Raw genomic sequence first — 24,662 nt, 5'->3', positions numbered from 1 at the left:
TGGGAGTTTCAATTCAATTCAAAACATTTTTTTTTAAAAGACTTTGTATCATTAACATGGAATCAGTAGCAATTTTATCCCGCATCCAGGGAAGCACAAAAAGGCTTAACTGGCTGATTTAGATCACTAGGTCCCTGAATATTATCATGTGATTCAGCAGTAAACTTTCTGTGAGCATTCAGACACTGAGGGAAATAGCTCACACTTCTCCAGCTTAAATTTCACTTTGATGCAAGAGGTAAAAAAAGGTATGATTTGAGTTAGCGGATGCGTTTTTAATTTAATGGGATAAATGTGAATTTATGATACAAAGCTATGTTAACTGTCCTGTTCAATGTCTTATGACCGTACAAATACACAAGTTTGGAACAGGAGTGGGTCACTCAAGGCCCATTCAGCCTGCTACGCAATTCGATAAGATCCTGGTTAATCTAATGGCACCACATTCCCACCGATCCTGATAATCTTTCACTCCCTAACTTATCAGGAATTTTGCTGCTGTTGAATTCTTCCTCTGCAATGTGGTCGCTACCCAAAGTCGGGACTAAATGTTACAATTAGCTTAAGGAAATTAAAAATCAGCCAAGATAAAGCTTTATTAGACAGAGCATGCATTAGGATTGAGCACTGCTATGGTGCCTTTCTCGTTGCCTCTTACCCTATCCTGTGGCTAAGTAGATTGGCCAACACTCGTTGGTATCACTCGATGGGGATTCTGGATGACTACCAGTGCCTTAGGAACCAATGTTCCAAGATTCAGAACTTTTAAGAAAAGGAAAAGAAATTTGAATCGGAAAATCAAAATGGAAAGAGGTGATTTAAGAGCTGTTGGCCTGTGAACAAAGTATAAATCTAGTTGAACTAAACTTGAAGGCATGTGTGTGCTGCAATACAATGGTAACCATCCTGATCCAAGACCAAATCTATTGTTAATGCTATAGGTTTTAGGTAAGGTTGTTTATTACTCTTCCAGCAGCTGCTTTTGTGTGAAGTGTTCAGACAAAACTATGAATACTTTTTGGGCACCTGATAAAATTTATAGGTGAGGCAATGACCCTTCATGAGATGGTCCTCCTTCCATATGCTGTATATTTGCATTAACTTCACATTCTAGAAATCTTTCTCATTGCTTTCAAGAAGAATTGAAAGCAATCAGTCTCTAAACTCAGGCAATCCTTCATCATTTCTAGAGTGGGAGAAGATTAGAAAAGGAGGTTCCTTGAGATTTGATTTCTTTTTATGCTGACCCTAATCAAAATAGAATTTCCTTCAATATTTTTGAACTCCCAGGTACATGGGGGTTTTGCGGTGTCTGCTAGAAATAACCAGACAATGTTTTTTTATTTATAGAATCCCTTCAGTGTGGAAACAGGCCCTTCAGCCCAACAAGTCCACACTGACCTTTGGAGCATCCCACCCAGACCCATCCCCCTCTCTCCCACCTAATCTACACATCCCTGAACACTACAGGAAATTTAGCATGGCCAATCCACCTAGCCTGCACATCTTTGGACTGTGGGAGGAAACCGGAGCACCAGAAGGAAACCCACACAGACATGGGGAGAATGTGCAAACTCCACACAGACAATCCCCTGAGGGTGGAATTGAACCCAGGTCCCTGGTGCTGTAAGGCTGCAGTGCTAACCACTGAGCCATCATGCCACCCTATTAAACTGCTCCAGATGAGGCTCGAACTCCCAACCTTGGCATTACACACCCCTCTCTACTGTCATATAAGTACCAGACACTGACCGATTTGCGCCACGAGAGCTGCTAATTGTGGAACATAAAACCTGTGCAATATCTCCTCTCCTACACTGAATCTTTGCACCCATGTTTGAATGCTATGTCCATTCATTCAGCCAAATGCTGTTAAGTCTGAGCTTTGCTCACTTAGCTGCGAGTCAGTAATGAATTGTTACTCCCTTACCCAAGACTCGATCTGGTGCTCACCACCAGCAACAGGTTCCCCATCCAGAAAACTAAAATTAAATAGATTTTTCATTATAAAACTATTGTTTATACAGATGTCCACAGACAAAATGCTTGTACTCTCAACTGCCTGTGGACAATGTTTTATATGGAAGAGGTGCTTATTTTCTCTCAGGGTATGGATCCAATTAAATAATTCGTCCATGTCTTTTTATAAGTTTAAAATAGAGCTCACTTATTCTCCTCAATTTAAGTGTGACATTTCACACTTGATCTCTCATGTTTTGACACACACACTCACAGATTGCACATGAGTGAAGATAATGTACCTTTACAGATTATAATTTTCTCTGTCTTTGATTTACATATGTCCCATGTGGTTGGCCTGAAGTTGTTTTGAAATAGTTTTGATGCCTGAAAGTTCAAGTGAGTGTCTGTAAAGCAAAGGATTCTCGATAGGCTGATATTTCCTGTAGTCAAATTTCTAGGAGATTGATTTTCAGGTGACCTTCAATTCTCGCAGTTACTTGCTGTGGCTGCTTTTCTGAGTCAAGGTCACAGATTGGCTGAACTTTCACTTCTGCTTTGGGTGAAACTATTGAAAAAACAGCTCTTATCTGATCATCAAAAACAGACAGAAAACATGGCTGTCTCACCATGTGATTTTTCACATATTCAAAACACTTTCCAAATGAAGGGTGGTGTTAATGTTGATTCCTGCAGCCTGTGTTGACATATAACTCCTTTGCAATTCACCCAGTTTCATTTAGAAGTGGAGACCATAACATAATGGAAGGTCTGAAATATCCTGAATCAATGGACATTGTGGTTCAATCTCTCCTTTTGGTCATGTGAAACTCAGGCAGATGGCATGGCAATTCCATAGTCCTTTTTTGGTGGGCCCATCCTTTTAAAAATATATGTGTGAATTCCCAGGATTGCTGCAAATGCCCATGTTTAACTGGGTATTCACCATGTCGCATGCAAGGGACAAGGGTCAGAAAGTGGGTCCTTCATGATGAAGTGAAGCAGGATGGAATGGAACCTGCACAGTTTGCCTCATTCTGCATTGTAATCCCCATTGCTATTGCTAACCCTAACCCTAACCCAATCCCGTCCAGCCAAATGACCTTAATGATCTCCATAGTAGGCCAGTGAAGCGCACTCTCTAATTTTATTGTTGAAAAACTTACACCCTCAATATATTATTTAGTAACTCAATTGATACCCTACCATAAAGCTTTGGGCTGTGTCTTGTTGAGAAGACAAAGAAGTGCAGCGTGGAACATTGATTTCATTTTTGAAAATGGCTTCATTCATGTCAGCATTCTAGTTTCATCTGTGGAATAATCGGTTTCACCTAATTTGTTTGTACACTGCAAACATTAACTACCACTAGTTTGAGGACCATAGTCTCTGGATAGAGATTAGATTTTGTTTCCCAGCTTTGTCAAATGTGACTTCAGATCCTATCCATCTTAATTTAACTGAACTTGTTTGTTCAATTTATGTCATGACTGTTTTGGAAGTTTTGTGTCTCAGATCACTGTCTTTAACCCAAGGATCATGGTCTAAATTTCCCTTAATTCAGCTGAAATTCTCTTTTCTTTTTTTTCCCCTCATACGTTCCTTAAGTCCTCAGCCAGCAAAAGCAAGCAATGCAAAATACCTGGCCAGTAGTGAGCTCTCCCGGGTAAGGTCTGTTTGGATGTGCATTTAAAATATTAAATCTTCCACACCCTATATTCACCCTGGATGAAGTATTGAACTCCATTCACACTTCATAGAATGGTTTGGGGTGGAATTTTGATCTAACAGTGGAAAAAATACTGAATAGCTTAATGGAAAGCAAGAGGTAACCTTCTTTGGTGGGTATTTGAGGCAGGGAAGTGATTGATTTATTTTTAAAATGATGAATAAAAGTTTTCTTTTTATATACATACAGTTTTGCATGATTAAATTGCAGAATAATTTGAACAAAAGTATACCTTTCAGACTTTCCTTCCTTTGGAAGCTTTTTCTTTACTTGCTATCACTTGTTGAGAAACTGCAGATGCACGTGATTATGCTAAGGCCATCTTTAACCTGTTGAAATTCCATTAGGTGTTCGCATGCTGGATGGTGATGTGACAGATATGGTGGAAGCAAAGTCTCTCAGTTTGAGCCCTCAGCACATTGACATCTACAGTGCCAGCTGGGGACCAGATGATGATGGAAAGACTGTGGATGGCCCAGCATCCCTTGCAATACGGGCCTTTGAGAATGGCATCAGACAAGTAAGCCTGCAGGAGTTATGTGGAATTGTTTGGCTGCTTTTCTGAATTGCAACATCACTTCTTAAAAACAAAATCTGCTCTCCTTCTCCCAGCTTCTTGGAGTTTTGTGGCTATGTGGGAAAGCCTGGCATTAGGCCAGTACTTTGGACATTAATGATCAGATGTTGTATGATTAAATTGCTGGGATGTGCTCTGCATGGTGCCCCTGATGTTTTATTGCCCAGTTGCATCATTTTTGCTTGATTTCTTTTACTGGCAGTGGCACAAACTTATTCTCACAACCAGGAAACTGGATAGGGGAGGTGGCTCTGGAATTTTCCCATTTTTTTTAAATCCAAGTTTGCTTGTGCTTGTCTTTTCTTTAAATGTGAGGTGTGTGGTTGGTCCATAAAGCCCTGAAAACTGTTCAAATACAGCTGACAATTTAATCCTTTTTCAAGAGCACTTCATTATGTTAGCGCACTATGAACAGTGGGAGTTTTGAATGAACTGAAGCTTAGCGACGTGTGTTCACACCCAAGCTTTCTCGACGCAGTGAATATCCATTCTTAGCTGCATCTTTGAGAATGGTGGGACTTACAGTGGAGGTGGTGGTAGTGATACAAAACAAGACTTCTAGCGAACTTTCCCATGGGAATGGTGAACCATTGTTCAATCCAAACTTGCTTTTGCGAACTTCCTGAAGTTGATTACAGAATAAGACAGTAAAATTATTTTTCTATATTCTAGTGAATCATCAGTTGGGCATTTTAAATTTAGCTAAACTTAAATCATTGAAAAATTGTCTTGTATAGTCAGGGACAGTAGCATAGTGGTAATGTCGCTGGGCCAATAATCCAGAGGCCTCCATTAGTATTTCAAAAACGATAATTGAGATCCACCATAGCAGCTGGTGAGACGTAAATTTAATTAATGAATAAAAAGCCACCCTCAGTTCTGCTGCTTGTGAAACTACTGGATTGTTGTCACAATCGATCTGGTTCACTACTGACCTTTGTGTCAGCCATAGCCCAGTAAGCAGCACTCCAACATCTGAGTCTCAATGTTTTGAATTCAATCCCATGCTACACAAATAAAGCGTGGCATTACAGCACATTGCTGAGGGAGTGCTGCGCTATTTGAGGTGCCATCTTTCAGATAAAATACTAAACTGAGGCCCCATTCAAGGTGGAGATAAAAGATCGCATTGCACTTTTTAAAAAAAAAAAAGAGTTTATCCCAAGTGACCTAGCCAATATTTATAGCTGAATTATAATCTCGAAAACAGATCATTTGATCATTAGTGCATTGCTGTTTCTGGGAGCACAAGTTGCCTGTCATTTTTCTCAACATTAGATAGACCCTGCTTCTCAAGCTGTTTCCCACTGTGACCGTATTTCAAGGCTTGTTAATTGTGGCAACCCTTCAGTGAAACCGCTGAGAGCACTAGGTGTGACTACTTGTAAGAGGGTGAGTGCAGATATTATGACTCACTTGGAGCTCCAAAGCATCCATTGCTGTCTCCAAGCTCACAACTCCTCCTGGGTCCTGACCCCCATTTTTGCAAAATCTTGGTCTACATTTAAGTCTTCAGTAATACTTCTCTGCACTTTTGGGATGTCCAGTTGTAGTGAAAAGTACTGTGACCACAATGAAGAGCATTATTTTTAAGCTTCAGACTTAGACCATCCATTATAGTTACAAATTTTCAGTAGGACAGTTAATCTTGTAAAGAATCTTTTTCTGACTTGGGAGCACTTTGGGGCAAGTGATCATAATTATATTGGTTTTAAAATCCGTATGGAGAAGGATAGAACTGTTCAAAAAGTTGAAGTTCTAAATTGGAGTAAGGCCAATTTTGACAGTATTAGGCAAGAATTTTTAGAATTTGATTGGGGGAGGATATTCACAGGTAAAGGATGGTTGGGAAGTGGTTGGCCTTTTAAAATGAGATTCTGGGAGTTCAGAGATGTTATGTTCCCGTTAGTGTGAAGGGCGAGGCTGATAGATGTAGGGATTGCTGGACGACTAGAGAAATTCTGGCTCTGGTCAAGAAAAAGGAGGAGGCATTTGTCAGGTATAAGCAACTGGGATCAAATGAATCCCTAGAGGAGTATAATGTCAATAGAAGTATACTTATGAGGGAAATCAGGATGACAAAAAGGGGACGAAAGATAACTTTGGCAAATAGAGCTTAAGGAGTATTGAAGTAGATTCTGTAAGTACAATGGGGCAAAGGAGTAACTAGGGAGAGAATGTGTGGAACTACAGGAGTCGGGTGAGATATTAAACAAATATTTTGCATCAATATTTACTGTGGTGAGGGATGTAGAAACTAGGGAACTTTAGGAAATAAATAGTGATGTCTTGAAAAAAGTTCATATCACAGAAGACGAGGTGCTGGAGGTCTTAAAACACATAAACACGGATAAATCCCCAGGACCCAATTAGGTGTTTCCAAGAACTTTGTGGGAAACTAGGGAAAAGATTGATGGGCCCCTTGCTGAGATACTTGTATCATCCGGCACCTCACCCATGGCTATTGAAGACTGGGAGTTGGATAATGCGGTGCTGTTACTTAAGAAAGGCTGTAAGGAAAAGTCAGGGAACTATGGACCAGTGAGCCTCACATCAGTTGTTGGAGGGATTTACATGCATTTTGAAAGGCAAGGACTCGTGAGAGATAGTCAACATGGCTTTGTGCATGGGAAATCATGTTGGTTGAGTTTTTTGAAGAGGTGACAAGGAAACCTAAGGGTGCAGGTGCATAGTTCCCTGAAAGAGGAGTTGCAGGTAGATGGTGGTGAAGAAGGCATTTGGCACACTTGCCTTCATTGGTCAGAAGATTAAGTATAGGAGTGGGGATGTCATGTTGCAGCTGTACAGGCCATTGATGAGGCCCCTTTTAGAATACTGCATAGAATTCTGGTCACTCTTCTATAGGAAGGATGTTATTAAACTTGAGAGGGTGCTGTTGCTGGGACTGGAAGGTTTGAGTTATAGGGAGAGGCTGAATAGACTGTGGCTTTTTTCCCCCTTGGAGCGTCTGAGGCTGAGGGGTGACGTTATAGAGGTTTACAAAGTCATGAGGGGCATGGGTAGGGTGAATAGCCAAGGTTACTTTCCCCAGGGTGGGGGAGTCCAAAACTAAAGGGCATAGTTTTAAGATGAGAGGGGAAAGATTTTAAAAAAGACCTGAGGGGCAACTTTCTCACGCAGAGTGTGGTGCACGTATGGAACGAACTGCCGGGGAGGTGGGTAAAATTACAACATTTTAAAAAGACACCTGGATGGGTATATGAATAGGAAGGGTTTCAGAGGGATATGGACAAAATGCTGGCAAACCGGACTAGGTCAGAAATGGATATCTGGTCAGCGCAAACGAGTTGGACGAGTTGCTGTATGACTCTATGACCGTGACCAGAAATCAAGGATGCTTTAAGTGAATTTGGAATTTTATTCAAAGGATGTCAATGTAGGTGTTAAATATGTGAATCATTGCTCAGTGGCGGCACTTTAAGTTGGAAGGTTGTGGAAATAGGCTGAAGCTTCTCAGGATACTGAAGGTGAGTAAGCATGCCAACTTTTGAATGAGGGGTTAAATTGAATGCTCAAATATCCCCTCAGGTTAATGCAAAATATACTACAATATTATTTTGAAGAAAAAGTGAGTTCTCCATGTTGTACTTGCTGATATTTATCTTTTAATTAGCATTACTAAAAAAATAATTTGGTCATTAGTAAATGGCAGTTTGTGCTAATGTTTTTCCTGTTGCTCTGTACAGATTGACTGCTGTTTATCCTGTATTACAGTGATGATTACACTCTCAAAAAGCATTTCATCAACTATGAAGTGCTTTGGGACATCTTGAGGTTGTGCAAAGCACAATGTGAATACAAGTTTGGTTAATTAAGAAATTTCAAGATTTTATATAAAACAAACTCGGGCTTCTATTATTTCCTTATTTTGAGACTTATTTCCTTATTTTAATTTGGATGATTTGAATTAAACATATTTTGAAATTCTCAAGTGGCAAATTAACCTGTGACTAATGACAGACTTCCAGTTGCTAATCTAATGGAGTTCCTATACAGCTGGCTAAAGGGTCTGTTGTATTTAAAACAAAATCTACACTTTGAAAACAAAGTAAACGGAAGCATGTGTGAGATACCTGCAGTTGTGCAGCTGTGTATGAATGTTGCCTTGTGTCAGTCCTTCATGTTATACACAGACTTGATGTAAAGTGGATCACAGTCCCAACCAAAACTTGATATTTAAGCTGGCTTGACTGCTCTTTTGTTGGGTGATATTTAGCAGATGCAGCTATTTTGCTACGTGGATTTCTTAGTTCTAGAAAAATCAAAAGCGAATTAATCTGAAGTAGTTTTTTTGGCAGGTGAAATTGAAAATTGAAGAGAAAATTAAAATTAATTTGATAATCAGGGCTTATGGAATAGCACTGCTATTGGTTGCTTTTGAAAAGTGGCCAATAGAACTAAAAGCGTAATGTGGATGGTTAAAAAACATTATTCTTGCAAATAAGTTTGTTAAATAAATACTGAGAGTTAATCTTCAAAGTAGAGAAAAATGATACCTGACATTGAAACTATAATGACTCAAGGACAGGAACTGTCTAAACAAAATGGAAGCAGGAAAACAAGACTTTATCAGAAATGAAGATGCTGAAGACTGTCTGCCCGTCAGGACATGATGTTTTCCACCCCAGGATTTTAAAGTGAGTAGATGAGGAAAATGCAGATGCTATGGTCACAACCTTCCAAAATAGTCTTATCATGAATTGTCTCTGTATTTAGCAATGTGCAACTATTACTTTATTTTTAAGAATGTTGGATTGTCGATCTAAGACATTATGGATTGTTGTCCCAGCATCTTTTGGGAAATTAACCTCTATAAGCATAGTGCCAAGGCATTTATATAAGTTTCATCTGACTGGAGAGAGCCAAAAAGGATTTGTAAAGGGCAAGTCATGTCTAATGAAGCTAATGAAATATATTGAGGAAGTAAGAGCATAGTAGATTGGAATGTCTACAGTTGTAGTTTTGTTTAGCTTTCCAGAAAATCATGAATCTAGCTCTACATGAGACAGTTAGGTAAGATTAAAGCTCATGGTATTCGAGACAAGACACAAGTAGAAGAGAGAAGAGCAATAATGGATGTGTCTTGAAAGGAAGTGACAAGGATCCCTACTGGGGCCTTTGTTAACCATTATTACTAGGGTCTTGGGCAACATAAGAGAAAATCCCACATCCAAGTTTGCTAAAAATAATTTAAAAAAATTAGTGGCATTGTAAGAAGTATAACTGCGAGCATAGAATTGCTGAGATAAATTGATACATAACAATGTAAGAACTAGAAGAAGTAGGCAGTTCAGTCCCTCAAGCCTGTTCCAACCACCTAATCTACACATCTCTGAATGTAATGGGCAATTTAACATGGCCAATCTGCCTAGCCTGCACATCTTTGGACTGTGGGAGGAAACTGGAGCATCCGGTGGAAACCCACGCAGACATGGGGAGGATCATACGAAGAGAGATCTAGATCTTTTCTCTTTAGAATGACGAAGGATGAGAGGTAACTTGATAGAGGTGTACAGAATAGATAGAGTGGACAGCCAGAGACTTTTTCCTAGGAGTCAGCCTCATTAGGGACATTTAAGTGACTATTAGACAGCCATATGGATGATAGTATAAGGTAGGGGTGGAGGTTAGATAGACCTTAGGTTTAGGGTAAAAGTTCGGCACAACATCATGGGCCAAAGGGCCTGTACTGTGCTATGTTCTATGTTCCACACAGTCAGTCACCTGGCGTGGAATCGAACCCGCGTCCCTGGTGCTGTGAGGCAGCAGTGCTAACCAATGAGCCACCATGCCACCCCGCTCCTCATCCTAAAACTATGATCTCTCCTTCTAGATTGCCCCACACGAGGACACATCCTTTCTATGTCTACTTTGTCAGTCCCCTTTAGCATCCTGTATATCACAATTTAGATCTCCTCTCATTCTCCTAAATTCCGAAGTGTATAGGCCTAAACTGCTTAATCTCCCTTCATAAGACAAACTCCTCCTCCTCTCTGGAATCAATCTAGTGAACCTCCTGTGAACTGCCTCCAATAAAAGTACATTGCCTCCCCCCCCCGCCACAAGTAAGGGGACCAAAACTGTACATAGCACTCCAGCTGTGGTCCATGTACAAAGGTCAATACAATGTATTGGATACAAAGTTAAGTAAAAGACAATAGCATTATTAACCTTTATAACTAGATGACTACAATATGAAGGGCATGGTGGATGTTTTGCTACAGTAATACCAAGCCCTGGTTAGATCACATCTGGAGAACTGTGTACAATTCTTAGCACTGCATCTTGGAAAGGATATGTTGGCATTTTTAAGTGTAGTTAGTGTTATAATTTAGAAAACGTGCAGCCAATTTGTGCACAGCAAGCTGCCACAAATAGCAAAGAATAATGAATGAGATGAAGAATGAATGAGATGATCTAGTTTTGAGGAATAAGTGTAAACACAAGTCCTTTCAAGAGATACTCACTGTTGAACTGGCTTCTAGCACCTTGCATCTGAATGGAATATGATGATAATAGCTTCATTCTTTCACTTCCAACTATCTAGCTCCCTCTCAAAGTGCATTTTTGTCTTATCTTCACTGGACATCACAATCTAACTTTTTTTTGTTCATTCTATGTTGCAAAAAAGGTTTTTCCCCTATCAACTTCCCCAGTTGATTGAAGTTTGATGCTCATACTGAGGCATCCTACTCTAACTCATTTGTTTCTAAGGATGTAGTGTTAGCCATGGTTCCCTGTTAGGATCTCAGTAGCACCACTCAGCTGGCTGAACCCTTGAGGAATAGTCAAGCAAAATACTGCAGATGCTGGAAATCTAAAATAAACACAGAAAATGTTGGAGAAACTCAGCAGGTCTAGCAGCATCTAAAGAGAGAGAAACTAAGTTAATGTTATGATCCCAAAAACGCCTCTTCAGAACAGGATATGGCTGCTAGGCTGGGTCTGTGGCAAGTGGCAAGGGAATCAATAAGAGGGAAACCTCTACTTGACCTCATCCTCACCAATCTACTTGTAACACCTGCATTTTTCCATCATGGTATTTGTAAATGTGATCACTGCACAGCCCTTGTGGTAACAGTCCCATCTTCATATAGGACAGAAACAGACCCCTCAGTCCAATCAGTCCATGCCAAACATAATCCCCAAACTAAACTAGTGCCACCTGCCTGTTCCTGGTCCATATCCCCCCAAACCTTTCCTATTCATATATCCATCCAAATGTCTTTTAAACATTGTGATTGTATCTGCATCTATCACTTCAGCAGGAAGTTCATTCCACATGCAAACCACCCTCTGTGTTTTTAAAAAAAAAAAAAAATTGCCCTTTGTCTTTTTGAAATCTGTCTCCTCTCACCTTAAAAATGTGCCCCCTAGTCTTAAAAATCCCCATCTTAGGGAAAAGACAACTACCATCAACTCTATCTATGCCTCTCGTTACTTTATAAACTTCTTTCAGGTCACCCCTCAACCTCCTATGCTTCAGTGAAAGAAGTCCCAGTCTATCCAGGCTTATAACTCAAACCTTCCATATCTGGCAACATCCTGGTAAATCTCTTCTGAATCCTCTCCTGCTTGATAATATCCTTCCTATAGTCTATAGGTGTGAGACTGGAAAAGCGCAGCAGGTCAGACAATATCTGAGGAGCAAAATAGCCAACATTTTGGACCAAACCCAAGTCCTGACTTTCCTGCTCCTTGGATGCTGTCTGACCAGCTGTTCTTTTCCAGCCTCAGCACTATAGACTCTGGCTTCCAGCATCTGCAGTCCTTATTGTCTCCAATATCCTTTCTATAACTGGGTGACCGGAACTGAACGCAGTATTCCAGAAGATGCACCACCAATGTCCTGTACAACCTCCACATACTGTCCCAACTCCCATACTCAAAGGACTGAGCTATGAAGACAAGCCTGCCAAACACCTTTTTAATCATCCTGTCTATAAGTGACACAAACTTTAAAGAAGTATGTACCTGCACCCCATGTCCCTCTACCAAGGTCCTACCATTAATTGTATAAGCCCTACGCTTGTTTGTTGTACCAAAAAGCAATACCTTGCATTTATCCAGATTGAACTGCATCTGCTGTTTTTCAGCCCATTGACCCATTTGATCAAGGTCTCTTTGTAATCTTAGAAAACCTCCTTCGCTATTTACAATGCAACCACTTTTGGTGTCATCCGCAAACTTACTAACCATGCCTTCTACGTTCTCATCCAAATCATTTATATAAATGACAAACTGAAGAGCACCCAGAACCAATCCTTGCGGAGCACCGTTAGTCACAGGCCTCCAGTCTGAAAAGCAACCCTCCACCATTACTCTGTCTTGTGCCGTTAAGCTAATCGTGTATCCAATTGGCAAACTCACCCTGAATCCCATGTGACCTGACTTTACTAAAAAGTCTACCATGTGGAACCTCATCAAAGACTTTACTAAAATCCAAATAAACAATGTCTACTGCTCTGTCATCAACCTTTTTGGTAACTTCCTCAAAAAACTCAATCAAGATTGTGAGACACTATTTTCCTCTCTCAAAACCATGCTGACTATCCGTAATCAATTTTTGCCTCTCTAAATGTCCATAAATCCTATCTTTTATAATCACTTCCAACAATTTACCCACAACCGAAGTCAGACACACAGACAAAACAGGTAGTTCTGCTATAACACATGCTTCATTGACGCGAATTGGCTGTAATGCGATTGAGGAATAGTGGACACTGTTTGGATCACGTGAACTTTCTGCTGTGCAGGTATTGTGATTTTTTTTATCTAGCGATTTTTCTATGTTGATTTTCTATAACGCAATTTTCTATAGTGCGAGGTCACACAAGAATTCAACTATCGCATTATAGGAGAACTACCTGTTGTTCTTTGGTTTCTCCTTACAACCTTTCTTAAACAAAAGGTACAACATTAGCCACCCTCTAGTCATTGGGCACCTCACCCGTAGTTATAAATGATACAAATATTTCTGCAATAGGTCTTGTAACTTCCTCCCTTACTTCCCACAACATTCTGGGATACATTTGATCAGGTCTTCTCTAAGACCTCCCAAACTTCCTCTTCTGTAATGTGAGCTGTTTTTTAAAGATCGAAGTTTATTTCTCTGCATTCTCCGTTTCTTTCTCCACAGTAAAAACTGACACAAAATATTCGTTTAGTATCTCTCCCATCTCCTGGGGTTCAACACAAAGGAGACCTCCTTGATCTTTAAGGTGCCCGTTACCCTCTTGCTCTTAATGTATTTGTAGAATCTCTTTGGATTATCTTTAACCTTATCTGCCAATGCTATCTCATATCCCCTCTTCGCCTTCCTGATTTCTCTCAAGAATGCCCCTACACTCTTTATATTGTTTTAGGAGATTTAGTTGAACCAAGTTGTCGAAATCTTAAAAAAAAAACTGTCTTTTATTCTTGACTAGAACCTCAGTATCTTTATTTATCCATTGTTCCTTAATCTTACCAAGCTTACCCTTCACTCTAACAGGAACAAAATGCCTCTGAACTCTTGTCATCACACTCTTGAGCCCCTCCCACTTGTCAGACATCCTTTTACCTGCCAACAGTCAACTCCAAGCAACTTTTGAAAGTTCTTGTCTCATACCATTAAAATTTGCCTTACTCCAATTAAAAACTTTAACTTCTATGGAAGGTTTATCCTTTTCCATAACCATTTTGAAACTAATAGAATTATGATCACCAGACCTACAGTCCTGCCCCATTTTTACTTCAGTCACCTGCCCTGCCACTTGCCCAAAATAAGGTCTAGTTTTGCTCCTTTTCCAGTAGGAGCATATTGATAAAGAAAATTTTCTTGAACACATTTGACAAATTTTTCACCATCCAAACCTTTAACACTAGGTAGTCCCAGTCAATGTTTGGAAAATTAAAATCCCCCATTATTACAAGTTTATTATGCTTGCGTATATCTGAAATCTCCCTACATATTTGTTTCTCAATTTCTCTTCCCCTTTTGGGGGACCTATAGAACAATTCCATCAGTGATCTTTCTGTTCTTAGTTGTAATCTCTACCCATATATTTTCACTGCACGACTTTTTAGAAATTTCTTCCCTAGTTACAGCAGTAATGTAATCCTTAATCAAAAATAACACACCCTCTTTTTATGCCTTTTCTATCTTTCCTAAAGCATCTAAAACCAGGAACATTGAGCTGCCAGTGTTCCGTGGCACTCCACTGTGCTAAATGTGAAAGTTTTGAAGAGTTAGCAATTCAAAACTGGGCATCCATGAGGCAGTGTGGACTATCAGCAGCAGAATTATACTCAACCTGTAACCTCATTGCCTGACGTATCTCCCATCCCACCATACCTTCAAATTGTGAATTAACCCTGATTTGATGAAAAGTGCAGGGGTGCATGCAGGAATAGCAGCAGATATACCAAAACATGAGGTCGTAATCTGGTGAAGCTAGAACACAGGAAGTACTATTTGTATGCCAAACGTGAAAAGCAGCATATGATAAACAGAGTTGAACAATCTCGCAACAAGTAGGTGAGATCAAGGTCTGCAGTCCTGCTGTGTTCAGTTGGGAATGGAGGTGGACAATTAGATCACTAACTTGGAGGAGGAGGCCCTGCAAATATGTTATCCTCAAATGGTGGGGTAGCCCTACATATCAGTGCAAAAGGAAGACAGAAGCATTTGCAACCATCTTCAGTAAGAAGTACTGAGTAATTGAGCCATCTTGGCCTCCTGCTAAGGTCCACAGCATTGGATGTGCAAGTTTCCGTCAATTTGATTCACTCCGCATTTCATCAAGATGATGTACCTCAGGATAGTGTCATAGGCCCAACCATCTTCAGGTGCTTCATCAATAACACTCCCTCCTTTGTAAGGTCAGAAGTGGGGATGTTCACTAATGATTGCATTGTATTCGAAGCCATTCACAATGCCTCAAACGTGGAAGCAGTTTGTGTTGAAATGCAGCAAGAGCTTGATGACATCCAGACTTGAGCTGATAAGTGACAAATAACACTTGTGCCAAGCAATGACCATTTCTAATATCCGAACGTCTAGCCGTCTCCCCTTAACATTCAATGACATTCCGATCGCTGAATCACCCCACTATCAATGTCCTGGTGGTTACCATTGACCAGAAAAGGAGAGTGACCAATTGCATAAATATTTTGGCAGCCAGGGCAAATCAGAGGCTAGGAATTCTGCATGGAATAACTTACCGCCTAACTCCTCAAACCCTGTACACCATTTACAAGGCACAAGTCCGAGATCAGATGGAGTACTCTCCACTTGGCTGAATGCAACCACAGCATTCAAGAAATCTGATCATAAAATCATAGAACCCCTACAATGTGGAAGCAGGCCATATGGCCCATTGATTCCACACCAACTATCCAAAGAGCATTCCACTCAGTAAACCTGCATTTCCCATGGCCACTGTACCTAGCCTGTACATCTTTGGACTGTGGGAGGAAACTGCAGCATCAGGAGGAAACCCACACAGATACTTGGAGAATGTGCAAACTGCACATTAACAGTTGTATGGGGCTAGAATCAAACCTTGGTGCCTGCTGCTGTGAGGCAGCAGTGCTAACCACTGGCCAACTTGCCCCTGATATCATCTAAGACAAAAGCAGCCGGCTTGATTGGCAGCCTATTCACCCCCTTAATCATCACTCCCTATCCCACTGATGCACAGTGGCAGGAGCATCTACAATCTACATGATGCACTGCAACAACTCACCATGACCTCTGTGATAATACCTTCCATATTTGCAACTTCCACTGGTCAAGAGCAGCCAATGCACGGGAGAACCATAGCCTACAAATTCCCCTACACTTACCACAATGACTTGGAAACGTGTCACTGTTCCTTCATCGTCACTGGTCCAAAATCCTTGAACTGCCTTCTTGACAGCACTGAACAGACTAAAGTGGTCATGGAGGTAGCTCATCACCACCTTCTCAGGGGAATGAGAGATGGATCATAAATACTAGTCCAGCAGCAACACCCATGTTCCATGAAATAATACGTTTTTAAGAATGCAACTTATATATTTACTAACTACCAAGAGGAGAGCTTTTTGTTCACGCTTTGTTGTCAAAAATAGCTCAATGGCACTAATGTGGCTAATCATTATCTCCCTTCTGTTGAACAACATTTACTGAAAATGTCACTTATGTTACTATGTACAAGACATGATAATGAATGGCAGAGTTGTTTTCACTTTTAAATGTCAAGTTTTTAAAAAGAAATTGTTCCTCTTTCTTGTCTTTGCTCAGTTCTCCTGCAATAGCACTATTGTTGTGATCTTATTTTGTTTCTGCCATGCTGATTATATGCAAAGGGAAAATGTAACTAAAATAACCTAGCATCATTGCAATTAATTGCCCTTTGCACCTTCTAGAACCCATATTTTCTACTGCATGAAACTGGCAAGATAGATTTGTTACTGAACATTGTCAGACCATAAGGGTTGTGTATACTACCAAGAAACAAAACCTTAGTGTTGACTCCTGAGATTAGCCATGTCAAATGTTCAATGCAGAATTAACCAAAAATAAGTGTAGAAAAATGCCTTTAAACTATAACAACTCTTGTAGTGACCCCTTATAAAAGTAGAGTGTGCTAACTGATGTGTTATTGCAAATGATTTGTTGATAAGGTGACTCTCCAACTGTAGTTCTGTATCATTATCGTTATGTCTCTTTGCCTCCCCCCTTCACCACCCGCATCACGTCTATATGCTAATGCTTGTTTTGCAACAGATGGTCATGTTATGCCCCTAGTCAATGAGCTTCTGCAGGGGAGAACATGAAAATCTTCGACTTCTCCCAAGTTAAATGCCTCGCAATGCAGTTGCTTTCAATTCTTTTTCATGTGTACAGACATTATTTTCCAAATCTTTGAATCTAATTTTGAAGACTTTCTAGGTGAGAGTGAATGATGGCTTCTAACGCGTACATGATCTTGATCTGTGCTGAGAGGAATTTCATTTCCTTGAAGATTCTTAAGCTCTTAACAATAGCCTTTAATAGTTTTTCTTTGAAGACTTTGCACTCAATATGTGCTGCAAAGAAATTTGTATTCTCAAAATCGTATCATCTATTTATTAGTCCCATTGTTCTCCTGGCATGCTATTCAGTTGTAAAACATTGCTACCCGTCATAAGATGACTTGCACAAAGAATCACAGAATGGCTACAGCATACAAGGAGGCAATTCAGCCTGTTGAGCCTGTGCTAACTCTCTGCAAGAGTAGCTCCTAGTCACTAGTTCCACTCCACCATCCTTTCTCTGTAAACATAAAGATTTCTTTCTTGGCTTTGATAATCAATTTAATTTTTGTAAACTACCATAGAATCTATCTTCACCACTGGCAAAAATATGTGAGCTGGTAGATATTTTTTACTCCACCTATTATGACCAGGAGCAGGTGGGACTTGAACGGTTACTACCACTGTTCCACTAGAGCACAGTGAGGTGGTGGTACTACCCCTATGTGGGGCTTTTTGTGAGTTCGGTTGGCTGTCTGCATCTTGAGCTGGTCTATCAGTTGGGCCTTGCCAATCATCCTTGTTGTGGGAATATGCTGCTATTTTGCTGCAACCCCAGCCACTCCAGGACTAGGAAAATACTGTCTGTATTACCAATTTGGCATTTCTCATTCACACCCTTCTCTTTCAGCTTATTTTCCTTAACTTTTGTCAACAGGAAGCTTTGGTTTTGTTTGACCTAATTTTTTTTTCCTTTCTTCATTTAATGGGATGAGGGCATCGCTGACTAGGCAGCATTTATTGCCCATCCCTAATTATCCAGGGGTCAGTTAAGAGTCAACCACATTGCTGTGGGTCTGGAATCACATGTAGGCCAGACCAGGTAAGGATGGCCGTTTTCTTCCATAAAGGATGAACCAGATGGGTTTTTCCTAACAATCAGCAATGGATTCATGGGCATCATTAGGTTCTTAATTCCGGATATTTTATTGGATTCAAATTCCACCATCTGCCCTGGCAGGATTTGAACCCGGGTCCCAGGGATGTTATCTAGGTCACTAGATTAACAGTCCAGCAGTAATACCACTAGGCCATCGCCTCCCCAAGGGAATTTTCTACCTTGGAAATGTAAATCAACCATGTGCAAAGCATTTCTTTAAAAGAGATTGTTTGGTTACACATTTACTTGCGGTCTTTGGATTTGAAATGGGTAAATTGGAATTAATCCTAACCCACTGAAATTGAAAGCATTAAAAAAAAACTGACACCAATAATAATTGTGGAAAATATGGACTCCAATGAAACCAAACCAATATTTGGGAGACTGTGGGCTGGATTTTATGGTTTTTGGCAGGGTGAGGGAGACTGAGCAGAAAGTGAGTGATTTTGTGCCCATTGCTGCCCCTTCAGGTTAGCAAATCATGTCTCAGACGGTCCATTGAAGGCCACCCAATGGGAAGATGGTCAATTAGCAGTTGACATTGTGAAGGGTGATTCTGTAGTCAGTCCAGCATTTGGGCTGGCATGTTGGTTAATTGGGCAGGGGGTGGGGGGGATGTGGTGGTTGGGGGGGATGTGGTGGTTGGGGGTGGGGGAAGAGAGAGAAGGAGAGAGATGCTAAGACCAGGAAGTCGATCACTGCCACCAATTTAAGGTTCTGCTGACATCATTCTCTTATTATTTCTTATAGCAAATTCAAAACAGTCAATAGTTGAAGTCAAAAAAACACAGATGCTGCCACCTTCTGCAAATTCTCCATATGATCATGCTCCTATTGGCAAAGTTTTATTCTGCCCTCTTGTCACCTTCACATACCTGGCATAATGCACTGCCAAACATTTTCTCTCTGACATTCAAACATGCATTACACGACAGAATCACATACAATTTGATTTGTAACCAATCAACAAAGCATTGAGATTATTATTTCAAAGTGACAGGTTTCCAGTTTCCATATCTGCTCACCTTGTTATTTCCTGATGACTTTGGATTGCTGATCTGATATCATCGTGCAATATTTTATGTATGTATAGAGAGTTCAGACCTCCAGATTAAGGATCATAAAATCCAGCTCTGTATATTTATTTTTATTCACTCTCAGGATGTGGAAATCATTGGCTGGGCAAACATTTAATGCCCATTCCTAGTTGTCCTTGATGGTCGTGAGTGGCCTGTTTGAATTGCTGCGGTCCATGTGCTATGAGTATACTCTCAATCCCTTAGGGAGGGAATTCCAGGATTTGGACCCTTTGACAGTGAAGGAACAGCAATATATTTCCAAGTCAGGATGGTGAGTGGCTTGGAGGGGAACTTGCCGATGGCAATATTCCCATGTATCTGCTGCTCTTGTCCTTCTAGATGGTAGTGGTTGTGGGTTTGGGAGGTGCTCTCTACATTTTGTATAAAATGTGCATTTATAGGCATATGTCTTGGTCTCCTTATGTGTATGTTTATGGCTCTGTGGCACTTGGAGTACAAGTATTTCTGTTCATATGCTGTTTTTGAAACTTCACAAGTGCTTTGCAGTCTGTGACATTTTTTCTCTTCAGGTGCATGCATGATCCTTTAATCTTGGATAGAGCTTGGCACAGAATAGACTGGATGCACTGTTTGTGGACATATATGTGCACGTCAAAACAATTTTAAACTGCATGTGCATTAGGACACTTTATTTTGTATCTAAATAATTAAGTTCAAAAGATACTTATTCAGAAGCTATGTTAATTTATTTTTAAAATGAGCACTGGACATTTTGTAGAGAATTTGTATTATGTTTGTAAGACTTATTACAAGAAATAAAATTTTTGGAAAAGAAAATTTGATAAAATAGTCTTTGGCTGATAAGAATTGCAGTGTAAAATAGTATGTGTGATAATGACCCTTTCTATATGAAAGATTTTATTTTGCCAGACAGCTCAGAAGGTGGACATTAGGACCAATGACTGGCCCTTGCTTGGTGCCCTTTCTTTTTCCTACTTGATGTAGTAGAGATGACAGTACAGTCGCCATGCATTTAAAAAATATTTCTCATTGTACTTAAAGGGTAACCTGGACAGTTTTACTAATACAGCTGACCTTGAGTTTAGCACTAATGCATTTTTGTTTAGGTTATGGACTAGACATGCAATATAGTGAATTGATTTGAATAACTGAAAAAGACTTTAAAAATACACTGAAGCATTTCATTTTATTAGGGTGCTTTTGTCAGTTTCTTAGGGAGTTCAATAAATAGGCCTACCAGTGCCTTGTGCACCAAAAAAATCTGAATTTGAAAATCCTTCTTGAAGGTCCACAGAAGGGAACAACTGGTAATAATTCACTGTTCCCATTAATTTGATCTGGCATTGTGACCACTTTTGTGGATCGGACTGACTTCTACTGTAATTTTTAGTTTAACTCAAAATATTGTGGAAACAATTTGTTCTGGATTTAATTTGCACTTGCTGGTTTGGTCAATGTATGCTAGTAGCATCTCAAGTCCATAATGGCAATAAGTTTATCTGTTGAATTTGCTTGAGTGACACACTTGGGCAGGACAGCTGTGTAGGCATGGTCAGGAGGAAAGCTGTCTTGCAGCTTCAATGCAGTATTTGGAAAGACTATGCTAGGTAGAAGGAATATGTGGAAGTCAAAGAAACCATTTGCTGGCATAAAAATGAGTGTTTGGTATTTTTGCTTGTAGTAAAGATCATATGTAGTTCCATTCAAAGGGCAGGAATGTTATTTTAATGAACACAAATGCCAATCTCTGACTGCTCCTGAAGCAAGCACAATCGTAGATATCAGTCTTCAGCCAATTCAGTGCACTCTGCAAAATGGCTGGGCACAGTTGATACAGTTAATACTCTGTAGCAGCATGTTGTCATCAGAGCTTAAGAGTTTGAAGACATGTGCTGCAGAGCCAGTTGTATGCCTAGCCAAATTGTTCCAGAGCTGGAACACTGGCACCAGCCACAAAGTGGAAAATTACCTACACATGTCCTGTCCACAAAAAATGGGACAAATTTAATCTGGTTAATTAATGCTTCATTGGTCTCATCATAGTCATAAGCAAAGCAATGGAAAATGTTGCTGACAGTACTATCAAGTAGTAATTACGCAGCAATAACTTCCTTACTGAAGATCAATTTGGTTTCAACTTCTGATCTCATTACGGCATCTGTCAAATATGGTCAAGAGAGAGCTGAATCCAGAGGTGAGCAGAGTGTGGCTCCTCTAAATACTTGAGGCAATGTGGTATCAAAAATTCACTGAGAATCAAGGGAAAAATCTCCATTGACTGGAGCCATAATATGCACGTAGGAAGATTTTGTGGATGTTAGAGACCATTCTTCTCAGTCCCTTTTTGCACGGGCAGGAGTTCATCCAGACGGTCTCCAGGCTGAAGCCATGTTGACTTGTTTCATTCAATAAAAAGAAACCCTCCTTCCATTATGAAGTCAGAAGCAGGATGTTTGCAGTTGACTACAGTGTTCAGTTTCATTTGAAATTCCTCAGATAAGATGATAATGCAGTTCTGGGCAACATTGGGATTTGAGATGACAACATTCTCAACTCAAAAGTGCAGATCAACGATCATTTCCAACAAGAGAGATTATAATGATTACCCCATAACATTTTCATTACTGAATTCCCCAGAAATCAGCAGCTAGAGAGGATAAAAGAGCAGCTCAGAAGCTGAGAATTCCATGGCAAGCCATTCACCTCATGATTTGCCAGTTCTGTCCTCCATGTATAATGTATAAGTAAGGAATGTGAAGGAATATCCCCCACATGTCTGAATGCATACAGCTCCATTAATACTCAAGAAACTTTGATATCATCCAAGATAAAGCAACCCACTTGATTGGAACCGAATGAGCTATCTTAAACATTCACTTTCTCCCAACATGGGCATGCCATGGCTAAGGTGTTGACCATCATGCACTGCAGCAACTTGAAGATTTCATTGACATCACATTCCAAACCTCTTTTCTTTATCATCTAGAAACAAGGGCAATGGGTGTGTGAAAATACCACTGCCCACAAATCACACATTACCCTGACTTGGAACTATTTTGCCATTTCTTTACTTTTCCTGGGTCAAAATCCTTGAACTTCTTCCTTGAATGTGGCTGACATGCCAAAATTGTTTTGACTGCTGTGATTCAAGAAGATGCCACCTTCTCAAAGGCAATTCGGGATTGGCTATAAATTCTGATCTTACCAGTGACATCCATGTCCTATCTCCTGACCAAAACAATGCTAAATCTGAATTGAAACTTGGCTAGATCACACACGGACTACTGTATTCTAGTCAGATCACCATATTATATATAAAAAAAAGATGTAGAGGTCCTGGAGAGGGCACAAAAAAATTACAAGGCTATGCCTATGTTGGGAAAGATGATTACTCTTGAGTAACAGAATCATGGAATAGTTGCAGGACATGTTGGATCTCTGTGCCAGCTCTCTGCAATTTTGCTGCTTCATTTTCCCTCTGTTTGTCCCTTAACCTTGTACTTTTTTTTTCTCTTCAGACAATGATTCAATTCTTCTTCGAAAACAACAATTGAATTTGCACCCTCTACACTCTGGCTGATCCTAATCACTCACTACATTAAACTTTTTCCTGTTGCATTGCTGCTTTTGAGGTTGTTGCCTTGCTCACCGAGCCGGCCGGTTATCGCACAGACATCATCCGTGCGGCCTCCGATGAAGCAATGTTGTTCTACTCCACTTGGAATTTATATGATCCAGTCTGTTAAGTTCGGTTGTGTCATTTCCGGATAGAGATAGCAAGAACTGCAGATGCTGGAGTCAGAGGCAATACAGTGTAGAGCTGGAGGAGCACAGCAGGCCAGGCAGTATCAGAGGAGCAGGAAAGTTGATGTTTCGGGTCAGAACCCTTCTTCAGAAATGGGGAGGGGGGGGAAAGAGCTGGGAAATAAATAGAGAGGAGGTGTGGGGCTGGGAAAAGTAGGTGGGATGGTGATAGGTGAATGCAGGTAGGGAGTGGTGGGGATTAGTCAGTGAGGTGGGAGGAGCAGACAGTTGGGAGAGAAGATGGACAGGTTATGTTAGATCAAGGAGGTGGGGATGAGAGGGAGGGTTGGACATGGGATGAGGCCGGGGGTGAGGACATTTTAAAACTGGTGAATTCTATGTTTAGGCCATCGGGCTGCAGGCTTCCGAAGCAGAATATGAGGTGCTGCTCCTCCAGTTTGTGTGTGGTGTCTATGTGGCAGCGGAGGAGGCTCAGGATGGACATGTCACCCAGGGAGTGGGAGTGGGGAGTTAAAATGGTTGGCGACTGAAAGTTGTTGTTTGTTGCATACAGAGCGCAGATGCTCTACAAAGCGGTCTCCGATTCTACGCTTGGTCTCACCGATTTGTAGAGGACGCCACATCGGGAGCATTGGATACAGTAGACCAGGTTGGCAGATGTACAGATGAACCCGTGTCTGATATGAAAGGTTTGCTTTGGGCCTTGAATGGAGGTGAGGGGGGAGGTGTAGGGGCAGGTGTAGCACTTCCTGTGGTTGCAGGGAATGGTGCTGGGTGTGGTGGGGTTAGTGGGGTGCAGATGAGGGAGTCGCAGATTGAGCGATCCCTACGAAAGGCAGGGGTGAGGAGGGAAATATCTCTTTGGTTGTGGGCTTGGATTGTAGGTGATGGAAGTGGCGGAGAATGATACGCTGGATGCGGAGGTTGGTGGAGAGATATGTGAGGACCAAGGGGACTCTTTATTTTGTTGGGGGTAGGGGGTTTGAGGACAGAAGTGCGGGAAATGCAAGAGATGCGGTTGAGGGCATTTTTGATCACCAGAGGGTGGGGATGTTGCGGTCCTTCAAATAGGAGGACATCTGGGATATCAAAGAGTGGAACGCTGCATCTTGGGAGCAGATGCGGCAGAGGCGGAGGAATTGGGAGTAGGGGATCGCATTCTTGCAGGAGGAAAGGTGAGAGGTGTAGTCTAGGTAGCTGCAGGAGTCGGTGGGCTTGAAATAGATGTCACTGTTGAGGCAATTACCAGAGATGGAGACGGAGAGGTCCAGGAAGGGGAGGAAGGTATCAGAGATGGTCCAGGTGAATTGATGGCCTTCAGTTTAACTGGGACAATGACAATCCTGGCTCCAGCCAATCATAGGCATGCACAGGAATTCCTAGAGGCCTGGTTTTCAATTCATAATGCAATCAACAAATATGTGGAATTGGAGAGCATGTATAAATCCATGGAAAAAAGAACCGGAAATGACACAACCCAACTTAACAGACCAGATCATATACATTCCAAGCGGAATAGAACAACATCGCTTCATCAGAGGCTGCACTGATGATAAGCTGTGGAGCTGGAGGAACACAGCAGGCCAGGCAGCATCAGAGGAGTAGGAAAGCTGACGTTTCGGGTCTGAA

The 24,662-nt window shown here is 40.9% G+C and overlaps 1 protein-coding gene across 3 annotated transcripts in view; it reads left to right on the top strand.

The window, feature by feature from the left end:
* The window catches only part of pcsk5b (proprotein convertase subtilisin/kexin type 5b), a 355,500-nt gene that overhangs the window by 99,806 nt on the left and 231,032 nt on the right, over positions 1 to 24,662 (top strand). For all 3 annotated transcript variants that reach the window (XM_048595072.1, XM_048595074.1, XM_048595073.1), the window contains exon 7: positions 4,036 to 4,208. In XM_048595072.1, coding sequence (XP_048451029.1) covers positions 4,036 to 4,208 — 173 coding nt within the window. The remainder of the gene's footprint in view (positions 1 to 4,035; positions 4,209 to 24,662) is intronic.

Source organism: Rhincodon typus, chromosome 3 (assembly GCF_021869965.1).
Source record: "Rhincodon typus isolate 14 chromosome 3, sRhiTyp1.1, whole genome shotgun sequence".
Lineage (NCBI taxonomy): Eukaryota > Metazoa > Chordata > Chondrichthyes > Orectolobiformes > Rhincodontidae > Rhincodon > Rhincodon typus.
Note: the sequence above shows the minus strand (reverse complement) of the source record. Positions and strands in the feature narration are given on the sequence as shown.